Here is a 23,689-nt window from a genome sequence, read left to right on the forward strand (position 1 = left end):
GGAACCAGGTAAGAAAGAAAAACGGGCCTACCAGGCCATCATGTGCCAGGAGCGGGGGGTGGGGTAGGGTGTTGCGCGTGGGCACGTGTGTGTGCGACCCGCCCCCGCCCCCCCCTCCTGGCACGCGATGGCAAAAAGGTTAGCCATCACTGGTATAAGATCTCCTGCTTGGCAGGGGGTTGAACTAGAAAATCAGAGTTGGTCCTTTCCAACTCTCTTATTCTGTTTCAGATATATCTATGTTACAACTGCTAATAACCAGTGGGAAGCCCAATACAACACATTTTTGGAAACCAGCTACATATAGTGCCTCCTGCTGGTCAATAATAGTTATAACATCTGTAACAATTGTATAAATCCCTTAAGTGGGGAGATCTTAAGGCAGGGGTCCCCAACCCCCACTTCGTGGACCGGCATCGGTCCGCGGCATGCCAGAAACTGGGCCGGGCAAACAAGCAAAGCCCCATCCATGGAATGCAGGCAGCACACAAATCCATGCCCTTTCCGGTCCACGGAAAAACCTCTCTCCATGGAACCAGTCCCTGGTGCCCAGAAGGTTGGCGGCCTCTATCGTAAGGCATAAAGCCAGGGGCATAAGAGTAGTATAGGTAGCCCTTGATTTATGGATGATCGCTTAGCAACCATTCAAAGTTACAACTGACCTCTTCAGGGTACTTATGACCTAGTTCTGAAGTTCAGCAATTTACAGCCATTTGCCTGGTCTCACGCTCATATGACCACTTTTTAGGACATCTTTGCCAAAAATGGGCATTTACCGTATTTTTCGGAGTATAAGACGCACCGGAGTATAAAACACATGTTAGTTTTTGGGGAGGAAAATAGGGGGGAGGGAAATCTGCCTATCAGGTATTCATCTGGCTAGCGTCCTTAGTCTGGTCAGCTTCAGCACATTAGTTTGTTGGACAGCATTACTTGGTCTGTTGTGTGGATGTTTGGGTGGTTTAGGGGTGGGGAATTGGTGGTGGGCGGGGGGGATGTTTGGGGATTTTTATGTGTGTTGGACCTGGTCTTTGGGTGTTAAATGAATTTCGTTGTATGGGTATACTGTGTATACACGTACAATGACAATAAAGTTGTTATGGAGAGTCACCTGAACAGTTCTGCAACTGTTATAAAGTTGGGGAAAAGTACAATAATATACGCTATCTTATGTAAAATAAGCCATGTAGGATAAAAATTGGACAGAATTCAGCAGCCGAATTAGTGGGGGGTTGCTACCGGTTCTCCCCAGTTCTTGCAAACTGGTAGTGGAAATTTTGAGTAGTTCGGAGAACTGGTAAATACCACCTCTGCCTGGCCCCGCCCCCAATCTATTCGCTGCCTCCCGAGTCCTAGCTGGTTGGCTAGAAGGAAAAAATCAGGGCTCACTTGACAAAGAAGAGAAGAAAAAAATACAAGACACCGTCGCTTTAAATTGAGAAGCCAAGAAGCCTCCCAACTGATCGGCTAGAACTGATCCACTCCTTGTAAACTGCTCAGTGGTGGTAGATTGGCAACTGAGGCCAAGCTGCCTGAAAGCGGTTTCTGATGCTCTCAGAAAAAACTGTTTAAACTTTTGCACGGTGGTTCAAAGAGCCACCCTACAGCTGATCAGTGGTAAAAGGCAGTGTGGTGGTAGACCAGTGTGCTCCAAAAACAAATGGGTAGACCGGTACGGTTCTACAAGCAGTTAAAAGCCTGGTAGATCAGTACCTCTGCTAAATCCTAAAGAATTGTTTGTCACATGACCATCAAGCCATGCCCACAAAATAAGCCACGCCCACAGAACCAGTAGTAAAAAAATTTAGACCCCACCCCTGAGCTGAAGGTGTAACTTTGCCACACCTGTGCTAAAATGAACCTCTCCATTTAATAGGTCATCAAGAAAGCGAACGACATCCTGAATGGAATCAGCAGTTCATCTGTATGTACTGAAGTCATCCAGTCTGTGCAGGGCATGGAATATTTATTAGGTATAATTTTATTTGATTTCATATCATATCTCAGCAATACAATTTCAGGTAGTCCTCGACTCATGACCAGTCGCTTAAGAACGGTTTGGAGTTGCAACTGCCAAACACACATCTGCCATACCCACGTGCATTTTGGGGCACTTGGCAACTGGCTCACCTTTATGTCCGTTTGCAACATCCCACGGTTATGCGACCGCAATTTGTGACTTTTTTTGCCGGCTTTTGGCATTTACTTCCAGTTTCTAGCAATAGCACTTAGACCAGGGGTGTCAAACCCAAGGCCTGTGGGTTGGATGTGTCCTGCAGGGCACTTAAATCCAGCGGGGCCAGTCTGGAAATATGAAAGGACTGGCCCATGGTGCCTCTGGTGGCTAAAACGGGCCACGAGCAGCTCCCCCCCGCCTCGTTTTCATCCTCCATGGCCTCCTGCAGCACTCTGCCGCCCGAAAACAGGCCGAAAAATGGCCCATTTTTGGCCAGCAGAGTGCTGCAGGAGGCCATGGAGGATGAAAACGAGGCACAGGGGAATCTCCATTGACAATGGGTTGATTGGCTTCTTTCTCTTCCGTATGCTAGAGATGAAGTCCTAGAGTAGCCCTCCCTGCAAAGATAGGGCTTCTCTTGCCTATTCATCTCTGTGGCTCTTTTTCACCGCCATCACCTTGGCCACCTAAGTTTTAAAGGAGGCAGGAAGGAGGCCGAGTGCTGTCTCTCGCACCCCCTGGGCACGCCTACCATGGCCACGCCCACCCAGCCTGTCATTAGGGCAGAGAACAGGTTGTTAAATTATTTGAGCCCCACCACTGCCCGTTTGACCTCTTGGAGTGTCTCTTGCTCTTTTTTTCAAATTCTTCCCAGGGGTTGTTGAAGTTTATCGAGTCACCAAGCGAGTGGAGCTGGGCATCAAAGCCACCGCTGTCTGCAGTGAGAAACTCCAACTGCTCCTGAAGGATATCGATAAAGTGTGGAATAACTTGATCGGATTCATGTCCCTTGCAGCGTTAACGGTAAGGTGCTTTTGAACAATTGCTAGAGGAAAATAGGTGGGGCCAGAAGAACGGTTGAATTGGATTATATCTGCATTATCATTTCATTAAGCCATTATGATCACCGTCTGCGTGTAGGTGGCAGCATATATCTTTCTGAGGCTAATTCCAGATCAACTAAGTGGGAAAGGTCTTGGATAACGCTTGGACGGGACATTTCATCTAATTATCTAAGCCAGTCTTTCTCAACCTTAGCAACTTTTCTCACTCCAAGAGAAGGTTACTGCAAAATCCCCATTTCCTCCTGATCAGCTGGGACTTGGCTGGCAGAGAATAGATGGTGGCGGGGCCAGTCAGAATTTTTACTACCGGTTCTCCGAACTACTCAAAATTTCCACTACCAGTTCTCCAGAACTGGTCAGAACCTGCTGAAACCCACCTCTGAACCAAGTCTAAGAAATACTGGGCCGGAGCATTAGGCTTCTGGTTTGAAACATCTATTAGTCCAATCTTTCAATTTTGATGTTCCCTAGTGGAAAAGTTTTTTTTCAAGTCAGAATCGCATGTGTCCTTTTTTTTAATGGACTGATTTGGGAGGACAGGGTACCTATTATTCGTAAAAGCTAAATAAGAAAGGACATCATCGATTTTGTGTCCCTATATGTCTATTGATGGCTGATTTGTCAGAGTGCCAGGCTTCTAGAAATTCCCTGGCATTTTTGGACCTGGCTTGGCCTTCAAAGCCCTTCAAACCAAAAGACCCAGCAACCCCAGAGGAGAAAACAGGAGTCTTCTACAACAGGGGTCTCTAACCTTGGCAACTTTACGACTTGTGGACTTCAACTCCCAGAATTCCTCAGCCAGCAGGCGCTGGCTGAGGAATTCTGGGAGTTGAAGTCCACAAGTCGTAAAGTTGCCAAGTTTGGAGACCCCTGTTTTACAACATACACTGTAAGAACTGCAACAACCACTATGTAGGACAAACAGGCTAGCAGAACGCATCCACAAACACCAACAGAAGACATTTACATTTTTGTAAAATTTAGCTCTGACTTAACGACAGAAATTCCAGCCCTAATTGTGGTCGTAAGTCAAGGACTACCTGTATCACCTCATGAAGGAAGGAAGTTCAAAGGAAGAACATCTGCTTTATATGCAGGTCCAGGGATGGGCTTCTGAGGGTTTGGGAGAACCTCTAGCTAAGATTCTGTACAGTTCGGAGAACCCCCAAATCCCACTCCTGGCTGGCCCCACCCACCCCATCCCTCCCAGGAGTCCCCACACAGCCTGTTTTGGATGCAGGTAAGTGCAGGGTGAGTGTAGAGGCTCGGGGAGGGCGAAAAACAGGCCCACCAGAAGTTCGGGCCAGACCTCCGGAGGGCCTCCGGAGCCTGGGGAGGCCGTTTTCACCCTCCTGGAGGCTCGAAGAAAGCCTCCAGAGCCCAGGAAGGACAAAAACACCCCCCCCCCACTGCCGTGGTGCAGGAGGCCGACTAGGCCATGCCCACCATGGCCATGCCTACCGAGCAACCAGGCAGAGAACCCCTTGCTAAAATTTTTGAAGCCCACTCCTGTGCAGGCCTCTCTAAAACTAAATTCGGCAGTTCAAGGTCAAAAGAGCAAGTTATGAGCAAGGCCTCTTCCTACTTGAACTTATTTATATTTATTTATCTCCCACCTTTATGATTTTTGTAAACAACTTAAGGTGGCAAACATATCCACCACACCCTCCTCTTCCTATTTTCCTTACATCAACAAACCCTGTGAGGTGAATTGGGTTGAGGGCAGTGATGAAATCCAAATTTTTTTACTGCCGGTTCTGTGGGTGTGGCTTGGTGGGCGTGGCAGGGGAAGGATACTGCAAAATCTCCATTTCCACCCCAGTCCAGGGGAAGGATACTGCAAAATCTCCATTCCCTCCCCACCCCTGGGAGAAGGATATAGCAAAATCTCCATTCCCATCCCACTTTGGGGCCAGCCAGAGGTAGTATTTGCTGGTTCTCCGAACTACTCAAAATTTCCGCTACCAGTTCTCCAGAATCTGTCAGAACCTGCTGGATTTCACCCCTGGTTGTAGGTGAGTGATTGACCCAAAATCACCTAGTTTGGCTTTTATGATTAAGGCAGGACTAGAACTCCCAGGTTTTAGCCTGGCGTCTTAATCACTAAACCTAACCAGCTCTCACAGTTCCTGCATAAGGTGCTTCCAGGCAGAAGAGGCTGTACTAGAATAAAAGTTTGATTGGCTTGTTTCTTTGCTCCCCAGAGAAATGTTAAAATTTTCCTCTTTTCCCCCTGCAGCCTGATGAAAACTCATTGGATTTCTCCTCCTGTATGCTTCGCCCAGGAATTAAAAATGCTCAGGAACTGGCTTGTGGGGTCTGCCTCTTAAATGTAAACTCAAGGAGCAAGGCAAGTAGAGCGGCCATTTTCATCTCTTCTTCTCCTCACTCTGCAATCTCTCTTTACAATTTTGCTGTCCGGGTTTTATTTTCCCCCTCTTTGTTTACTTATACTCATTTTATAAGGCAGGGGACTCCAAACTTGGTAACTTTTAAGACTTGTGGACTTCAACTCCCAGAATTCCTCAGCCAGCATGTCTGACTAAGGAATTCTGGGAGTTGAAGTCCATAAATCTTAAAGTGGCCAAGAGATTCCTGTCATAAGAGATTGAACAGTATATGGTCATGCACTGCATTCATACAACTAGCTTATAAATTTAAATAAATCAAAACAAATTACACTGGTGGTAGAATTAGCCGGTTTTGAAGGTTTGCACAATATACCGCAAACTAAATTAATGAAACGGCCAGGCTAAACCACCCAAAACATAAGCAAGTATTCCACTAACCCAGAGGAGCAGATTATGTGAATTTTGTAGCCGCTAGAGTTGTAACCAGCCAGTTGTGTAAAGTCAGCCAGAGAATCCTAGCATTGGAAGAGAGACCTTGAAGCCATCAAGCCTAATAAGAATAATACGACCCTATCAAACCTTTCTTACTGTTAGGAAATTTTTCCTGACATTCAACCAGAATTTGCCTTTCTGTACCTTGGATCCATTATTCCTTGTCCTTTACTCTGGAAGAACAGATTGCAGGCTTTTCGCAATCACACTCAAACTTGGATACCGCTTCAGAGTGCTTTACAGCCCTTTCTAAGCGATTTAGAGAGTCCGCATATTGCCAATCTGGGTCCTCATTTTACCCACCTCGGAAGGATGGTAGGCTGAGTCAACCTTGAGCCTGGTGAGATTTGAACTGCCAAATTGCAGGCAGCTGGCAGTCAGCAGAAGTAGCCTGCAGTACTGCACTCTAACCACTGCACCACCGTGGGTTTTTTTCCATTTTTCCAGATGATCCTTTTGCAAGTCCACTACCTCGGCCATCATTGCTCAAAACCAAACATATCTATTTCTAGGGATTTAGAAAGCTTTCTGTACCCAAACGGCTGATCCAGGAAGATCTGTGTACAAACCAAAATATGCATGTTTGAATGTTTGGTTTTTGTTACAGGCCAAAATGTGAATTTGGAGCAGAAGTGGTTTGTAGGGAGGCAAAAGGGGGGATAAAAATCCATGGCTGGCAGAAAAGTGAGGGTAGAGAAGGGAAGAGGCAGTAGAAAGATTGTTGTTTTTACTTCATGTTATGTATTTATTTTAACTGATTCTTCCATTTTAATCATTGCTTTTATTGTACATGGTCCAAAATTACCTTGCATGAAATGAATGGCCCTGTCAACTTGATAAATAAAATACCATTGATTGATTCATTCATTCATTCATTCATTCAAATGAGGGCCACTCATTTCATGAATATTCGAATGAATGAATATAGAAGGGAAAGACAGGCCAGTGGGAAATACCACACTGGAAGCTTGATTTGGTAATTCTTGATGACCTGCAGCAGAGGTGGTATTCAGCCGGTTCGGACCGGTTCAAGCGAACCGGTAACTCCCAACAATCAGCTGGTCCCGCCCACCCACACCCGCCCTATCCTGTCCTTTATTTCCTTCTTTCTGGCTCAGCTGATTTGCGCGGCACAGCTCATTTCTGCGCCTCCGCTGTTCTACTTACAGGGGCTGCCTTAGAAGGTAAGCAGCTGAGCTTCAAATTGCTGTAGATTGAATGCTGCGCGCAAGCGCATTAGGCACACGAGCACTCATCGAACAGGTAGTTAAACCGGTCACATCCCACCACTGACCAGCAGTGGAGAATATTTGTAGCTCAGCGTTGAAATGAGGGGTCCTTGATGCTCTTTGAGCTTTGTACTCAACCAGGTTCAGGTAGCACCAAGGACCTCTCAATTCCTGATGAGACCATCACAGTGAGGCGAGGATATGGCAGACCAGGATGGTGGCAAGATCAAGGCAGCGGATAGGCTGGTGAGAATTAATGGGATATCAGCAGCGGGAAAGAAAGAAGGGAAAGCAAAGCAAAGGCAGAGCAAGAAGCAATGGATGGAAACTAATCAATGGGAAAAGCAACCTAGAACTAAGGAGAAACTTCCTGACAATTGATCAGTGGAACAACTTGCCTCCAGAAGTTGTGAATGCTCCAACACTGGAGGTTTTTAAGAAGAAATTGAACAACCGTTCCTGCTTGAACAGGGAGTTGGACTAGAAGACCTCCAAGGACCCTTCCATTCTCTGCTAGGAGAATGTCCGTGATGGCCAGTCTGGAGCCCAGGCTCTGCCATGGAAAGGGGGCCTACATATCAGCCTTGCCCCAGCCTCGTATTTAAAAAAAAATCATGTCAGAAACTTCGCAGATTTTGTTGCAATCAAAACCAGAACATCCCAAGTATGGCTTCTGCCAAACCATGACAGATCCGAAAGAGTTGGCAGAAATTTGGAATATTATTTCTTTTTGGGTTCAAACCAAAATACATTCCTGTTTCATGTACATCCCTCTTCACATTTTCTGTTCACAAGGTTGAAGTTTCAATCGGGTGAAATCCTACCGGTTCAGACCGGTTTGGGTGAACCGCTAGAGATTATGGGCATCAGTTCATAGTAATTACCCCTCCTTGGGTATATTCTATTATACCCAAATAGAATATTCCACAAATAGAATATTCCAAATATTCTATTTGTGTTTTCTATTATAGTAGTTAACCTACCCAATTTCTGCAGTTAGATTAAGCATTCGCTCCATCTTTTCTTTCAAGTCATTATTGAACATTTTGTAAAGTAGCAGATCCAGGATTGAACCTCGTAGCCCAATCTTTAAATCACTTCTAGTTTCACAAGGAACAATTAAAAATTCTTTTGGACCATGATTTTCTTTTCTTTCTTTTTTTTGAAAAAAGTTTTTTTATTTTATTTCTTATAAATATATTGTAAATGTACATTTTCTTATCCATAATTAATCCCACATATACATATATTTTCTAAAGAAAAACAAATTCTTTTTCATTATATTTGGGGTTGCTCTTCTACCCTTTCTTCTCCCTTATTTTACAACAATCCTTCTCCTCCTCCTTCTCTCTTTCCCTTCCCTGCCTTCTTCTATCCTTTTCTACTTTCTTCTTTCCTCCTCTCCTTCATCTTCTCTACTTCCCCTTCCTTTCCCTCCCTTCTTTCCCCTCTTTCTAACTTTCTGGACCATGATTTTCAAGGCAGCTATGGAATCACTTAATACAGTGGTCCCTAATAATCTTTCTGGATCCACAGACGGGCAGCAACGATGGGGTTGGACAGGGATCAGGGGTGGGATTCGACCGGTTCAGACCGGTTCGGGTGAACCGGTAGCTCCAACAATCAGCTAGGAGCGAACCAGTTCGCTCTGACAATCAGGTCGGCCTGCCCCTGCGCTTCACTTACCTTTATCTTCTCAGCTGATTGGCGCACTCTGCCGTGCCTCAGCTGTGTTACTCCCAAGTGGTAACACAGAAAGTTACTATTTGTAAAACTCTGCATGCGAAGTGCATGATCACCGAACCAGTTGTTAAACCGGCAGCATCCCACCACTGGCGCGGATGGTTTTACACACACAGCCTAGATCCCACGCATGTGCAAATGAAGCTTCATGAGCTCGCCCCCCGCTTCCGTGCCCCGGTTCCCAACAGGCAGTCCACAGCCCAAGGGGTTGGGGAACCCTGACTTAACAGCCTTGCCTTCTAACCCATATACTTAAGTATCTTGCTAATGTGAATGTTTTAAGGTTCTTTGTCAAATGAATTGCTAAGTCAAGGTATATTATGTTCACAGCTTTCCCACCATTGTATTTTAGGATGTTATCCAGGGGTGGGTTCTACTCAGGGTGGATAAAAATCAATGATTTTTTTAAAAAAAATCAAAAAAATCAGATTTTTTTGATTTAAATCGGATTTTTTTGATTTTTATCGAATTTATTTTAATAAAAAACTTTTGGGGTAAAAATCTATCGTAAGATAGTTTTCTATTTAAGATACATAAATAATTTAGTTTATTCAGCATGAAATGGAGCTTAGTCATGTAGCATGAGGCTGTATATTCTGCAACACTGGGACTATCGGTGAGTCAACAGTGGGTCAAAGGAGTAGCAGAGATGACAGTTGCTCTTTAAAAATTATGATTTAAATCGAGTTGATTTAAATCAAGCCTTTTTACTAGTGATTTAAATCATGATTTAAATTGTGATTTAAATCAACTCAATTTAAATCAAATCCACCCTGGTTCTACTTACCTTTACTACTGGTTCGCTGATGATGACATCCAGGGTGGTGGCCGGTTTTACTACCGGATCTTGCAAACCGGTCGGAACCGGGGGCAACCCACCACTGATGTTATCTGACTAAACCATGAAATGAGATTACTCTGACAAGCCTTGTCAAATTTGTCCTTTGAGACATCAGGCATTTCTTTCAAACTAGCCAAGTTACAGCAAACCTTTCACTGGTTAGATGATCTTAGAAGTGTTGTAGAATGGGAAGGATTTATTTATTTATTTACAGAAATTCCACATAGGGACGACTTTCTCAGAAAATTTCCAGTGTTGGAAGGCAGGGGGTTGGACTAGAAGACCTCCAAGGTCCCTTCCAGTTATTCTATTCTATTCTATTCTATTCTATTCTATTCTATTCTATTCTATTCTATTCTATTCTATTCTATTCTATTCTATTCTATTCTATTCTATTCTATTCTATTCTATTCTATTCTATTCCATTCCATTCCATTCTATTCTATTCTATTCTAATATTCTAATATTCTAATATTCTAATATTCTATTCTTATATTCCATTCTATTCCATTCCATTCCATTCCATATTTTCTATTCTATTCCATTCCATTCCATTCCATATTTTCTATTCTATTCTATTCTATTCTATTCTATTCTATTCTATTCTATTCTATTCTATTCTATTCTATTCTATTCTATTCCATTCCATTCCATTCCATTCCATATTTTCTATTCTATTCTATTCTATTCTATTCTATTCTATTCTATTCTATTCTATTCTATTCTATTCTATTCCATTCCATTCCATTCCATTCCATTCCATTCCATTCCATATATTCTATTCTATTCTATTCTATTCTATTCTATTCTATTCCATTCCATTCCATTCCATTCCATTCCATTCCATTCTATTCCATATTTTCTATTCTATTCCATTCCATTCCATTCCATATTTTCTATTCTATTCTATTCTATTCTATTCTATTCTATTCTATTCTATTCTATTCTATTCTATTCTATTCTATTCTATTCCATTCCATTCCATTCCATTCCATATTTTCTATTCTATTCTATTCTATTCTATTCTATTCTATTCTATTCTATTCCATTCCATTCCATTCCATTCCATTCCATTCCATTCTATTCCATATTTTCTATTCCATTCCATTCCATTCTATTCTAAATGGAGGCTGTGCGATTTCCTCAGTGATTGTAGGATGAAGCTGACATCCACGGAGATTAGGATAGACTTAGCGTATCCGCTTAGCATGGCAGGATGGAAGGAGGCATAGGTTGGCAACCTCCAAATCTCGAACCATCGGTGGGATGAAGGGTCACGGCATGGAGCAGAGAACCCAGCTCCTGTGTTTTGGGCTATGGCGTTGCTGACCTTTCTTTTGGTTTCGACATTGTTTTCAGAAAGAAGAAATGCCCCTGGAAGAACACCCTAGAGAAGTACGAATTCACAAACCTTGTCTGGTTTTTTTCCTCCCCTCACCACTATGTTGGCATAGCTTTTGGGCCATTGTTCTCCAACCACAATCTCTGTGACACCCCCCCCATTTTTTCCCCCCGCTAACCTTTTGATTTTAATCGACTAACACCGCACTACCCAAGTCGAAGGACCTCCTTCCTCTTGGTCTTTGTCCGCATGCTGGTTGCTTTGTGAGTCGCTTGCTTTGTGCTGGTGTCCCTCGTGTGGTGACTGTTGAGTTGTCAGTTGTCCTGTAGTCTGTATTATTGGTTCTTCTGGGTCTATTCTAAAGAATTTCTGAACTCCGTGGTGGCTCCTTACAAGCCAGAGAAGGGTGGATAGAACTTTTCGACTCTTTTTTGGTTTCTTTTTTAAGGATCTAAATCAGAGGTCCTCAAACTTGGCAGCTTTAAGACTTGTGGACTTCAACTCCCAGAATTCTCCAGCTATGTTCGCTGGAGAATTCTGGGAGTTGAAGTCCACAAGTCTTAAAGCTGCCAAGTTTGAGGACCCCTGATTTAGATTCTCAGTACCTTGTTCTTGCACTGTTGCCCTTTTGGGTAGTCCTCGTCTTACAATTGGTCACTCAGCAACCGTTTGAAGTTATGGTAGATTTACCGTTGGTCTACAGGAAGTCCTTGACTTACAGCCATTCATTTAGTGACCGTTCAAAGTTACAACGATGCTGAAATAAAGTGACTTATGACCATTTTTCATTCTGACGACCATTCCCGTGATCACGTGATCCAACTTTTGCACACACATATGGCGTGTATTGAAAGGGACGCGGTGGCTCAGTGTATAAGACGTTGAGCTTGCCGATCGAAAGGTCGGCAGTTCAGCAGTTCGAATCCCTAGTGCCGTGTAATGGGGTGAGCTCCCGTGACTTGTCCCAGCTTCTGCCAACCTAGCAGTTCGAAAGCACGTAAAAAAATGCAAGTAGAAAAAATAGGGACCACCTTTGGTGGGAAGGTAACAGTGTTCTGTGAGCCTTTGGCGTTTAGTCATGTCGGCCACATGACCATGGAGACGTCTTCGGACAGCACTAGCTCTTTGGCTTTGAAACAGAGATGAGCACTGCCCCCTAGAACGATTAGCACATATGTGTGAGGAGAACCTTTACCTTTACTTATGGCATGTATTAATGAAAGTTGCACTGTCCTGGGGTCATGCAATCCCCTTTTGCAACCCTCTTGCGAGCAAAGTAAGTGGGGAAGCCAGCTTCACTTAACAACCCTTAAGTGTTACTAACTTAACACTTGCACCTGATTCACTTAAGAACCGTGGCAAGAAAGGTCGTAAAATGGGGCAAAACTCACTTAATGACTGCTTCCCTCACTTAGCCGTGGAAATGTTGATTGTAAGTCGAGGACTACCTGTCCCTAGAACCTAGATTCAAAGTCCCAGTACCTGGACATACTTATTCACCCGACCCTGAGGCATTCCACCAGTTTTTCTGCTCTCGTTCCATTTTGGCAGAGAATAGATAACCGGGCAATCAATAATAACAATATCCTGCTCTTGTCAGGATTATGAAAGTAGGCCTTGCATGGTGGACTAGTCAGCAAGGCTAAAATTGTGTGTGGAAAACTATAGAAATGGAAAGACTTTTGCCTGACACCAAGAAAAAATTGCAGGGCAGCGATGAGAGCAGAGGTATCAAACTCAAGGCCTGTGGGCCAAATCCGGCCCATGTGGTGCTTAGATCTGGCCCGGGGGCCATCCTGGGAACAGCGAAGGACCGGCCTGCAGCGCCTCTGCCAGCGAAAACGGAGCTCGGGAGGGCCACGTGGCAGCCGGAAACAGAACTTAGGAGCCCATTTTCACTGGCACGGCTCTGGGGCCCCCACAGGCGCCCCCAACACGAGTGACATCGAGCTGGCCATGCCCACCCTGGCCCCCCAGGTCAAACACAACCCTGATGCGGCCCTCAATGAAATCGAGTTTGACCCCACCCCCCCCCCGGTTTAGAGTCAGCGGGAAGAAATTCCTGTCTGGTAGCTTATTTGACCTCATTCCACCCTCCCAGGACACTGCCACCGCCTGTAAATCCATGTGGGTTGCCAAGCACCCGGATTTGGATCACATGATTGTGGAGAGGCTGCCACAGTCGTTCACCGCGAGAACTGGGTTGTAAGTCACCTTTTTCAGTGCCGTTGTAACTTTCGAACGGTTGATAAATCGTCGTCAATCGAGGACAACCTGCCTTTAATACAGCATCTCTAGATTCATCTTGGATTACGGGCCACTGCAATTTGGAACCCAATTAGACCAACCTTTTCCAAACCCTTGGCCACTTCGAAGACGTGTGGCCTACAACTCCCATCATTCTCACCAATGGCTACCCTAGCTGTGGAATTCTGGGATTTGAAGTTTACATATCTGGAAGTGGCCATGATTAGACCCCTTTCTCAAAAGCACCTGATAGGAAGTTTGGAAAGCACATTTGGTGCCCCAAAGCAGTCAACCCTCCCTTCCTTCGAGGTCAAAGATAACAAACACACCACAAGGTGTTTCTCACGTCATGTTCTTGCTTCCCTTTCTCTCTAGGCCTTCAACTCTGCGACGGACAGCTTCAAGCTTGCTTACGGAGGGCATCAATATCACGCCAGCTGTGCTAACTTCTGGATCAATTGCGTGGAGCCCAAACCTCCAGGCCTTCTGTTGCCTGACCTCCTTTAAGCAGACTGTTCTTGGCCAGCCTTTGGCCTTCACAAGGGAGCAATTCCCAGAGGGAGGGAGGAAACTAGGCTCTTGAGAAGCCAACGTGCAACGGTGCTGGTGCTTTCGGGCACTTCGAAAATATTCATCCTAAACTAGCTGTTCTCCTGTGAAGGGTAAATGCCACTGGTACATTTTTAATCTGCAAGAGCCTCACCTTGGCAAGGATTTGGCGATACACCCTGATATTTTTGAGGGGATTTTGCACTAAGGCACAAATGCCTTCTTGAGCAGAACTGGACTCATGCCGCCTTTCCAGATGTGGCCAAGTGCTGATGTGCTTTTTTGTCGAAGCGCATGATAGTTTCCCCAAAGGAGTAACTTGGGTTTCAAACATTTCCAAGGCCCGAAAGAATGAGGCTTCGTTTGTTTTTAGCATGCACCTCCTTTTAAAATAACCCCCCGTGGCTTTTCCTTCATTTTCTCCCGAAAACACTCTCCACTTGGTAGGTTTCCTACAAAATTTATCATTGCTCGACCTAAAATGATCCCTTTTAAAGAAATCCCCCCAAATGGACATAAACACCTGTGCTGACACGCCTTTTCATCCCCATCTGTACCAGTCTCTCCCCACCCAATCAAGACACACACACACACACACACCCAAGTTAGATGAAGAAACCCAGTTATATTTGACTGAATGCAAATATGTCCTTCCAACCTTAAAACTCTTTTTCAGAACTATTGCTTTTTTGGGGCACAGGCAGGCCATAAAAAGGTCCTGACATTTTCAAACGAGTTTACATTGATTACCACGCAGTCTTTTCAGTTGGCCTCATGGTTTTACAGTAGAAAAAGCGCAAATGGGAAAAGCGAATAGTGGAAGCAGAGAACCTTCTACTTCAGGAGCGTGGAACCTTGTCAGCTTGAAGACTTCTGGACTTCAACTCCCAGAATTCCCCAGCTGGCTGGGGAATTCTGGGAGTTGAAGTTCAGAAGTCTTCAAGCTGACAAGGTTTCACACACCTCTGTTCCAGTGACATGTTTTCTTTTTAATGGCACTAACACTGTACAGGTTTGTTAGTGGCCAAAGAGAATTAGCAGAGAGCACTCATCCTGCAAACCTATTGTGATGGAAAATCTTTTGAAGAACCATCAGATCCTGGAGGCCTCTTTGCTCCACTTCTAAGCAGAAGTTGGTATTTTGATTGCCACTGAGACAGGACTGGTCAAAGGGGGGAAGGAGGGGGGTGCGGCTGTGCAAAACAACAACACACAGCCTCTTTTTCGCCTTCCCTCTTTTCAGCTTGTCAGCCACAGCAGTTTGAACAGAGCCTGTTTTTTTCAAACCGTCAGGCTTAATGATGGTAATTATAGCCCCTGGACCATGACTCACGCTCCCTGATTAGAAATGAGCTTTACAGGTTGAAAATGCTTTTGATCCCGAGATGTTTGGTCAGAGATAAACTCTGCCTCTTTCTTCTTCTCTGTTTGACGTGAAGTCATAGCTGGCAAACTAGACAGTGTTCTCCCTTGACCCAAAACATGCACCGGCCCAGCTCAACGTTAATCTTGCTACCGCAGTTTGCCACTCTGATTATTTTTTTCCTATTCTCTGCTTGGTGGGAGTTTTCTCTGCAGGTGGGTCTGAAAGAGCCCTCCCGCCGTGTCCCAGGAGGGCTGCTTTTCTCCCAGCTTGAGAATAGAATTTGCAGAAACAGCCTCTTGTGTTGGTGCATGGCGGACAGACCTCTCAAGGTGCAGGAGACTTTTAGGAGAGACCCCTGGAATGGTTGACCAGGTGCAAGTCTAGGTATCCCCAGTGCAGTGCTTCAGAGCAAAGGCCTGGCAATCAAAGATATCTCCCCCCACCCCACCCCGCCCCCCCACACATACACATACACACTACCCCCACAGGTTATAAAAACAGGAAAAGTCAAACGAGCAAGTAGGAAGGCAGGAAGAGATTGCAGCATGTGATTTCATTCACCCCTGCAATACTGTTTTACTTTCCTTCTCTCTCCCTGCTTCTTTTGCTTCCTTCCTTCCTTCCTTTCTTTTTCTTTCTTCCTTTTTTCCTTCCTTCCCTCCCTTTCTTTTTCCTTCCCCTTTTTCTTCCTTTCCTTCCTTTCTTTTCTCTTCCTTTCCTTTTTTCTTGCCTTCCTTTCCTCTTTTCCTTCCTTTCCTTTTCTTCCTTCCTTCCTTCCTTCCTTCCTTCCTTCCTTCCTTCCTTCCTATACTCACCATAACCCGATCAAGAATCTCTTTCTTCAGTTCATTGATACGGATATTTACCAGGCTTGGTTAGAGATACAGGTTCTCTAAGCCTCTTGGGGTTTGCATTCAGGCTACAGGCTTCTCATCTGGCATCTGGGGTCCTCCTCCTGTGGTGGCCCTTACCACATTTCCCAAAGTAAAAAGGACGCCATCTTTTGTGTAATAAAACCCTTATTCTCCTTAAGGTCACATCATTGAGCATTGCTTCACTTTGATAAATCTCTGCAGAGTATGATCAACTTCTCGGTATATTAGACCAGTGTTTCTCAACCACAGCAGCTTGAAGATGGGTGGGCTTCAAGCAAGGCTGGCTGGGGGATTCTGGGAGCTGAAGTCCCCCCCATCTTTAAGCCGCCAAGATTGCAAGACAATGATATAGACCAGTAGTGGGTTTCACTTACTTTCGCTACCGGTTCAGAACCGCAAGCGCGCAGAGCATCCATGATGACTTCCAGGCGGGTGGGTGGAGCCTCCTGCCACTGATACCAGTTTGCTCAAACTGGGGCAAACCAGTAGAAACCCACCACTGATGTAGACCCAAAACACAAGCTTTCTGCAAAATCTCAAAGCAAATCTCTCCTGCCTCCCGTGGCCCAAAATGTCAACCCTCAGCTCCCTCCCCCTCAGTGATGAAACCACATCCCCGCCATCACCCATAACCACCCTTGGAGACTGAAAATAATAAAGCCCGCCCTAGGTGGAATTGATCATCCATCTTTCTAATCAAATTTGGTGACTCAGATCCTTGCTTGGCTCTGTAGGACAAGCAGTCCTCCGAAATTATTGCCACTGAGCCAACATCCCACCCCACCCCTTCAAGGCATTCACGACTACATCCTGACAGGTTCGCTCAGGTGAGAAAGATGGGCCTTCAGAATGCTGAGGGAAACGGTGAAGCCTCTTTTGAGTTCGGGAGTCGGCAGATCTAACCAGCTTATATTCCAGCCAGGGGAAAAAAAATAATAGCTCCAGGTTTACTGAAATGTACCAATTTGCAGCTAATGGGGGAAGGAAGGGGTTGCAATAAATGCATTTATTTCCCCCAGAAGAGCATTTCTCTGTAACAGAGAAAAGGTGAAGCTGGTTTGAATCGTAGCTGCGATGATCAATAATAAGGCTGTTTTAATAAGGTCTTTGATTTCTAGCAAGGACTGAAAATTTCCTCAGTGTGTGTTTGTTTTTTTCAAACTTGGGCACTTTAAGATGGGTGGACTTCAACTCCCAGAATTCCCTAGCCAGCCATGGCTTGCTGGGGAATTCTGGGAATTGAAGTCCACCACCTTAAAATGCCCAAGATTGAAAAGCATTAACCCAATTTATGGCCTGTATGAACAAAAGAGATGGCAACAAGACCTGGAATGTTCCAATTGAATTAACAGACACATTTATTGAAACTGTGGTGGTCCCATACAGGTAACCGAGAGATAAAACTTGCCAACTCGCTTCCATGATTCGTAGCAAAACATCTCCCAAAGAAAAACAAGAATGGGGAAAAAAAAGAAAGGTGATGAATGTAATAGAAACAAAACACCTTCCTTTTTTGGGGGAGATTGCAAAAAAAAAAAAAAACTCAATTTTTTTCTTCAAGCTGTTGCATTGGACCAGGCCTCGTCTATTAACGCAGCTTCCCTCATTCACTTGCTTTGCTAGCCAAGCCTCCCCCCCTCAATCCTTCCACCCCTGTGTCCTTGGAAACTGTATCCAAGGTTACGGTGTTTTTGCAGATTTCATTACTGCTCCCTTTTCTTTCTTTCTTTCTTTTTTTTGCCTTGCTTCAGATCCAGGTTTGCAGCTGGGAGAAGAGTGGCTTGGTTTCCTTTTGTTTTGTTTCTTAAACCCAGCATCTGTTGTTGTACTTTTACAAAATTATTTTGCTTAAACAGGCACCCCCCCCCCACTTTTGGGGTGAAGGAAGCAAAAGACCCCCAATTGAACTACGGTGAGTGCTTGTTTTTTTTCCACCCCCAGTTCTGTGTTTCCTGCCCTGTTTACAATCCGTGTTTAAACTCCCATCAATCCTTTCCATGCATCCGTTTCTCTGCACCGCTGTTCCCCCAATTTCCTTGACTTGATCCGAGAACCCCAACCTAATTCCTTCAATCTTTGTACTTTTGACGACACGAGTCAGATGTGTTTTGTTGTATCCTAATTTTGGGGTGGGTGGGGAAACAAGCCAGTTTTACGCCTCGGATACATAACTGTGTTTAAGGACAAGCGTCATATTGGATCACTAGGCTTCCTTCGTCCAGACTTTGAAGGCTAGAAAAGGGGTACCGAATCCCCGATGGCCTGCAGTCCACACAGGAGAAGGACAGCTGCTTGAGAACTAACATATTTCCCATGCAGTTGTGCACCACCATTGCTGATGTCGATGCCTTGTGGGCCTTCCAGACGGACCCCGGGCCTTTCTCTAGCAGATTTCCTTCCATTTCTGCTGTACAAGTGAGAGAAGGCAGCCTAAATACTGACCCTACTAGAAAAACATCTGAGCTTTTCTGCATTGAAATCCATGCCATTCGGAGCAAGGCAAGCTATATTAATTCACTGATTCCTTGTTCATCTTAAAGTTGGCTTACATTGGGTCGATCTCCCCTGTTTTCTCACATGTTTCGGGATTTCCAACCCATTGGGTAAAATACTGAGCCAGAAGAAAGAAAGAAAATGCTTCCTTAGCCAGCCTTGTAGCAAATACAGAATGCCCCCCCCAAAAAGAGAGAGATAAGAAACATCAAACTCCCTGTATATCCAGTTCTATCCACTGCGTGCAAATAGCATCACAGTGGAATTCATGGATGCCTCTTCCCTAAAGCAAATTGAAATAAAGCTGCTATTCATGTTTGATCTGTAGAGATCAGAGTTCCCTGCTCTTGTTATTCGGTTTTCTTTTTGGTGACACTTTTTAAATTTTTTTTTAAAAACTTGCTTGAAAAAAACGGCTGCATCTCAAACTCTTTTTAACGCGTCTGTTTCTTCGGGGGCCGTCTCAGATGGCCTCCAAAATGGTGTTTTGTGGTTGGCATGCTTGTGATGTGACGTCTCGCTTGACTTTGCTATGCGGTGGTGTTGATAACTTTTAAAAACCCGAGAATGATTGTTTTATTTATAACTATTTATATAAACCTACACAGACACATATAAATAAAATAGACACACACGCAGAGGGACATACACTTCCCTTCACAATCTATATGCTGTATTGATTCCTGTTAAATTTTCTGACCCTTAATAAAGTGCCGTTTCCTCTCTCGCTCGTTCTCTGTGTCTTCTCCTTCGTCTCCTTCACGGTTGGTGAGCTGCTGGTAGAGAAGTCGATGGTGGCACTTAGCCAAACATAACCTCCTTGGATGGGTGACAATCTGCATCTTGAATACCAGGTGTTGGAATCAAAGAACAAAAAGGCGTGTTTTTTTTAACTCTCAAAAGCAGATGTCCCTCCATTGGGTCTCCAATTTGTGGTCCGCAACCAGAGGTGGTATTCAGCCAGTTCGAACTGATTCGCCCGAACCGGTAGCATAAATCACTTACCCCGGCTCTATTCGTGTTTCCCCGAAAATAAGACCCAGTCTTATTTTCTTTTGGGCTCTGAAATAAGTACTAGGGCTTATTTTCAGGGGAAGTCTTATTTTTTCCCCATGTACGGGAGGCCCAGTTCTGTTTTCTCATGGCAGGGCAGGCTACACTGCCACCATGAGGCAGGGGGAGGAGGAGCTGCCCCACCCTGCACTGACCTCTGTGCCCCCGCAGCCAGGCCATTCATACCCTCACACCTGCCTCATCTCATGGTGGCAGCTCCAGCGGTTCTGTCCAACAGGACCCTACGTGGCCACCGGCCCACTTCTTCTGCTTGCTTGCAGCCGCAACGGAGCAGGAGGCTGAGTGATGCGTCGGTGCCGCAGCCACAAGGAATTGTCAGGGCATGCATGGCCTAGCTGTGGGGGTCCTGAGGTAAGCCGGTGCAGGGCGTGTGAGGCAGCTCCACCTCCCCTCACCTCTCCTGATGTCAGTGCCACCGCAAGCAACCAGACAGAATGGGCAGCCGGCTGGCTGTGCAGGTGCTTAAGTAGGGCTTATTTTGGGGTTAGAGTTTATATTAGGCACATGCATAAAAACATGCTAGGGCTTATTTTCAAGATAGGTCTTAATTTTGGGGGGAAACAGGGTAGTATGGAAGTGATAAAAAAAACAATGCTAAATATATGTAGTTGTTTATTTATCCTTCCCTGGAAGTTACAAACAGTCTGTAAGCCGGTATTTCTCAACCGTGGCAACTTGAAGAGGTGTGGACTTCAACTCCCAGAATTCCCCAGCCAGCATGGCTGGCTGGGGAATTCTGGGAGTTGAAGTCCACACCTCTTCAAGCTGCCAATTTTGAGAAACACTGCTCTAAGCAAAAATAAATGCTGTTTGAACCTTTCATCAACTCTCACTCAATTCAGCCTGCAAGCTTTGATACGTGATATTAAGAGATAAAAACAGATTGGCAGGCTATAATACAGACTCCGAAGAGCTTCACACTGGCACTGCCCAAGTGTTGACAGCAGCAGGCAGGAATAGAGAGGAACAAGCATCTGCAAGGCAACACAATCATTTGGGCTTACAATGCCCTTCCTCAGTAGGTGGCTTCACTCAACTAGTATTACCAAGAACACGGCAAATCTAGCATGTCACTCAACATGCTTAACTGGGTTAGCGTTCATCTTGGGTAGTTGTTCTGTCACTTAGTTGTGTGAATGCAGCTTGCTTGGTCTGTTTATTGTTCGATCTCTTGCACAAAACATTCAGTTCCCAGTTTAGGTGTTTTGAAAGAACCGGCCAATCTCTGCTCTTATAGTGCACAACGTTAATCCTCTCTGGTGTTGTGTTCCACCATTTTTTAACCTCTGTTTTTTAACTAAGTATATATTAGAACATAGAACATAAATCTATAGGGCTGGAAGAGGTCTTCTAATCCATCCCCCTGCTTAAGGCAGGAGACCTTATACCAGGGCTCGGTATCCTTAAACACTCAAAGAGACACAAAGATCCTAACCGGAAGCCCCCCATTCAATTCTGGAGCCGACTGCAAGTCTGGTTCCCTCACCATAGAGTCTCCTCCTAGTGCGGCGTCCTTTTTTATTTATTTATTTTTAAATTTCTATACCGCCCTTCTCCTTGAGGACTCAGGGTGGTGTACAGCCAAAATTAAAAAACATGCAGTACAAATATTAAAAACAATTAAAAGATATATAAATTTGGCCCAATTAAAACTATCAATTAAAACATTTAAAAATTTCTTCTTAAGCCAGCCCGGCTTGCTTAAAAAAATGGGTTTTAAGGGCACGACAGAAGGCACTGAGGTCTTGGATTCTCCTTGTCTCTGGGGGCAGCTGGTTCCAGAAGGTAGGTGCCCCCACAGAGAAGGCCCTCCCCCTGGGGGTCACCAGCCTACACTGTCTGGCTGATGGCACCCCGAGGAGGCTCTCTCTGTGGGAGCGCACGGATCGATGGGAGGTCGTCGGTAGCAGCAGGCGGTCTCGAAGATAACTAGGCCCTATGCCATGGAGCGCTTTAAAGGTGATAACCAACACCTTGAAGCGCACCCGGAAGACCACCGGAAGCCAGTGCAGCTCGCGCTGTACTGTACCTGTCCTAACTGAAAGCCCTATCCATTGTGGAGCTGACTGGAAAACCAGCCCCTTGCCATAGAGTCTCTTCCTGGTGCGCTGTGCTTTTCTTGTGCTTTTGAGCTCCTCTCAAACTTGTGGTGCCGACCGGTGACAGGGAGCCGCAGCAGAGGGATGAAAGAGCCACACGAGGCTCCAGAGCCACAGGTTGCTGATCCCTGCCTTATACCATCAGTCAAATGGTTGTCCAGTCTGTTTTTGAAACCCTCCAGTGATGGAGGAGCAACCACAACTCTGGGAGGTAAGCTATACCACTGATTAATTGCTCTCACTATCAGGAAATTTCCCCTTACTTCTAAGTTGGATCTCTGTTTAACAAGCTCCCACCTTTTACTTCTTGTCCTACCCTCAGGTGCTATGAAGAATAAGTTTCCTTCTCTGAAACGGCCTCTCAAGTACTGAAAGACAGTTGTCATGTCCCCCCAATCTTTCATAGGCTAGGGCAGTGATGGGGAATCTTTTCGGCACTGAGTGCCCAAATCACAATGCCATTCATGTGCACGTACCAGAGAGCCAGCTGGTCTTCGGGTTTCCGGCACACTCATCAGTCAGGTGGGCTTCACGTGTGCCAGAGCACCAGAAACCCAAAGATCAGCTGATCAGCCCGTGCATACCTGGAGGGCACTTTTCAGGCCGTTTTCTGGCCGTTTTCCGGTGCTCTGTGCCTGTGAAGACCAGCTGGCTGGCGAACCGGAAACCAGAAGAGCAGCTGGCGACGGCGTGTGTGCCCACAGAGGGGCTCTGCATGCCATCTCTGGCACCCATGCCATAGGTTCGCTAGAGACATACCTACCGTAGTTTTCCGAGTATAAGACGCACCAGAGTATAAGACACACCTACCTTTTTTGGTGAGGAAAAGAAGAAAAAGAAATCTCCCTCTCCCTCTGAGCAATTTTGCCTCGTTGCAGCAAATAGCAAACAGCCTGCTTTACTTTCGTTTTCGTTTTCAGCATAGTTTGATTAGCACAAGGAAAAAAAAAACTGCTCCAGCAATTTACCTCTTTGCAGCAAGCAGCAGAACAGCTGAGAGCAAATCAGCTGAGAGTCGGGAGGCCGATCCAATCAACTTGTGCTAATTAGGCTGTGCTGAAGCTGAAAGGAGCCGTTTTTTCTTGCTGTTTGCTTGCAAGGAGGTAACTGCTGCGAGACAGAGGCCAAAGGGTGGGGGGCAGAAGGTGGGCGGGGCTACATTCAGTGTATAAGATGCATCTAAAGTTTCACCCCCTTTTAAGGGGGAAAAAGGTGCGTCTTATACTCCGAAAAATACGGTAGTTCCCTCAACCGGTCACTTAAGCCAAGTTCAAATTAAGCCAAGTTCTGTGATCAGCCACAGATGTTCCCTGAGAGTTTCTAAGTGAGTCCCTCCCTTCAGTTCTAGAGCCAGTCTAGAAGCAAAAAGACCCATCTTCTAATTCCTCTTGGCCTGGACTTGCCCTCTGCCTCATCCAACTTCCCTAAGGTAGGAGCACTGTCTATATTTCCTTGAATCCCTGGATAAAACCTGGAATGTAAGTGAAATGAAGTTGGAAATCAAAGTCTTCTATTGATAGTATCATAAGGACCTTCTTGATAAATAAGACTGCTGGACATGTTATTCTATTATAATGTTCCTGCTAGTCCAGAAGGGAAGGTTTGCAAGCATGGATAACATCACGTCAAACATGTTCTTTGTAGCTTCTTTGGAACACATTGATAGAAGAATTTCAGAGTTCTCCTTGATTAGCCAATAACTACCGTAGAGTGGTAATCAAATTGATAGGTGAGGTGTAAATCCAATCTATGATAACATGAGAGCAGTCTTCCAATATCTCAGGGGCTGTCATAGAGAAGACGGGGTCAACCTATTCCCCAAAGCCAGAGGTGGGTTTCAGCAGGTTCTGACCAGTTCTGGAGAACGGGTAGCGGAAATTTTGAGTAGTTCGGAGAACCAGTAGTAAAAATTCTGACTGGCCCCGCCCCCATCTATTCTCTGCCTCCCAAGTCCCAGCTGATCGGGA

At 45.2% G+C, this 23,689-nt stretch overlaps 1 protein-coding gene across 1 annotated transcript in view; it reads left to right on the forward strand.

The window, feature by feature from the left end:
* SYNRG (synergin gamma) overlaps positions 1-16,210 on the forward strand; it is an 88,455-nt gene extending 72,245 nt beyond the window's left edge. Inside the window, exons 17-21 of the mRNA XM_087883452.1 lie at positions 1,877-1,973; positions 2,832-2,980; positions 5,261-5,371; positions 11,037-11,072; positions 13,642-16,210. Coding sequence (XP_087739578.1) covers positions 1,877-1,973; positions 2,832-2,980; positions 5,261-5,371; positions 11,037-11,072; positions 13,642-13,773 — 525 coding nt within the window. The 3' untranslated portion in view covers positions 13,774-16,210. The remainder of the gene's footprint in view (positions 1-1,876; positions 1,974-2,831; positions 2,981-5,260; positions 5,372-11,036; positions 11,073-13,641) is intronic.
* Positions 16,211-23,689: the final 7,479 nt, after the last annotated feature.

Source organism: Pantherophis guttatus, chromosome 1, assembly GCF_059756535.1.
Source record: "Pantherophis guttatus breed Tessera chromosome 1, ASM5975653v1, whole genome shotgun sequence".
NCBI lineage: Eukaryota > Metazoa > Chordata > Lepidosauria > Squamata > Colubridae > Pantherophis > Pantherophis guttatus.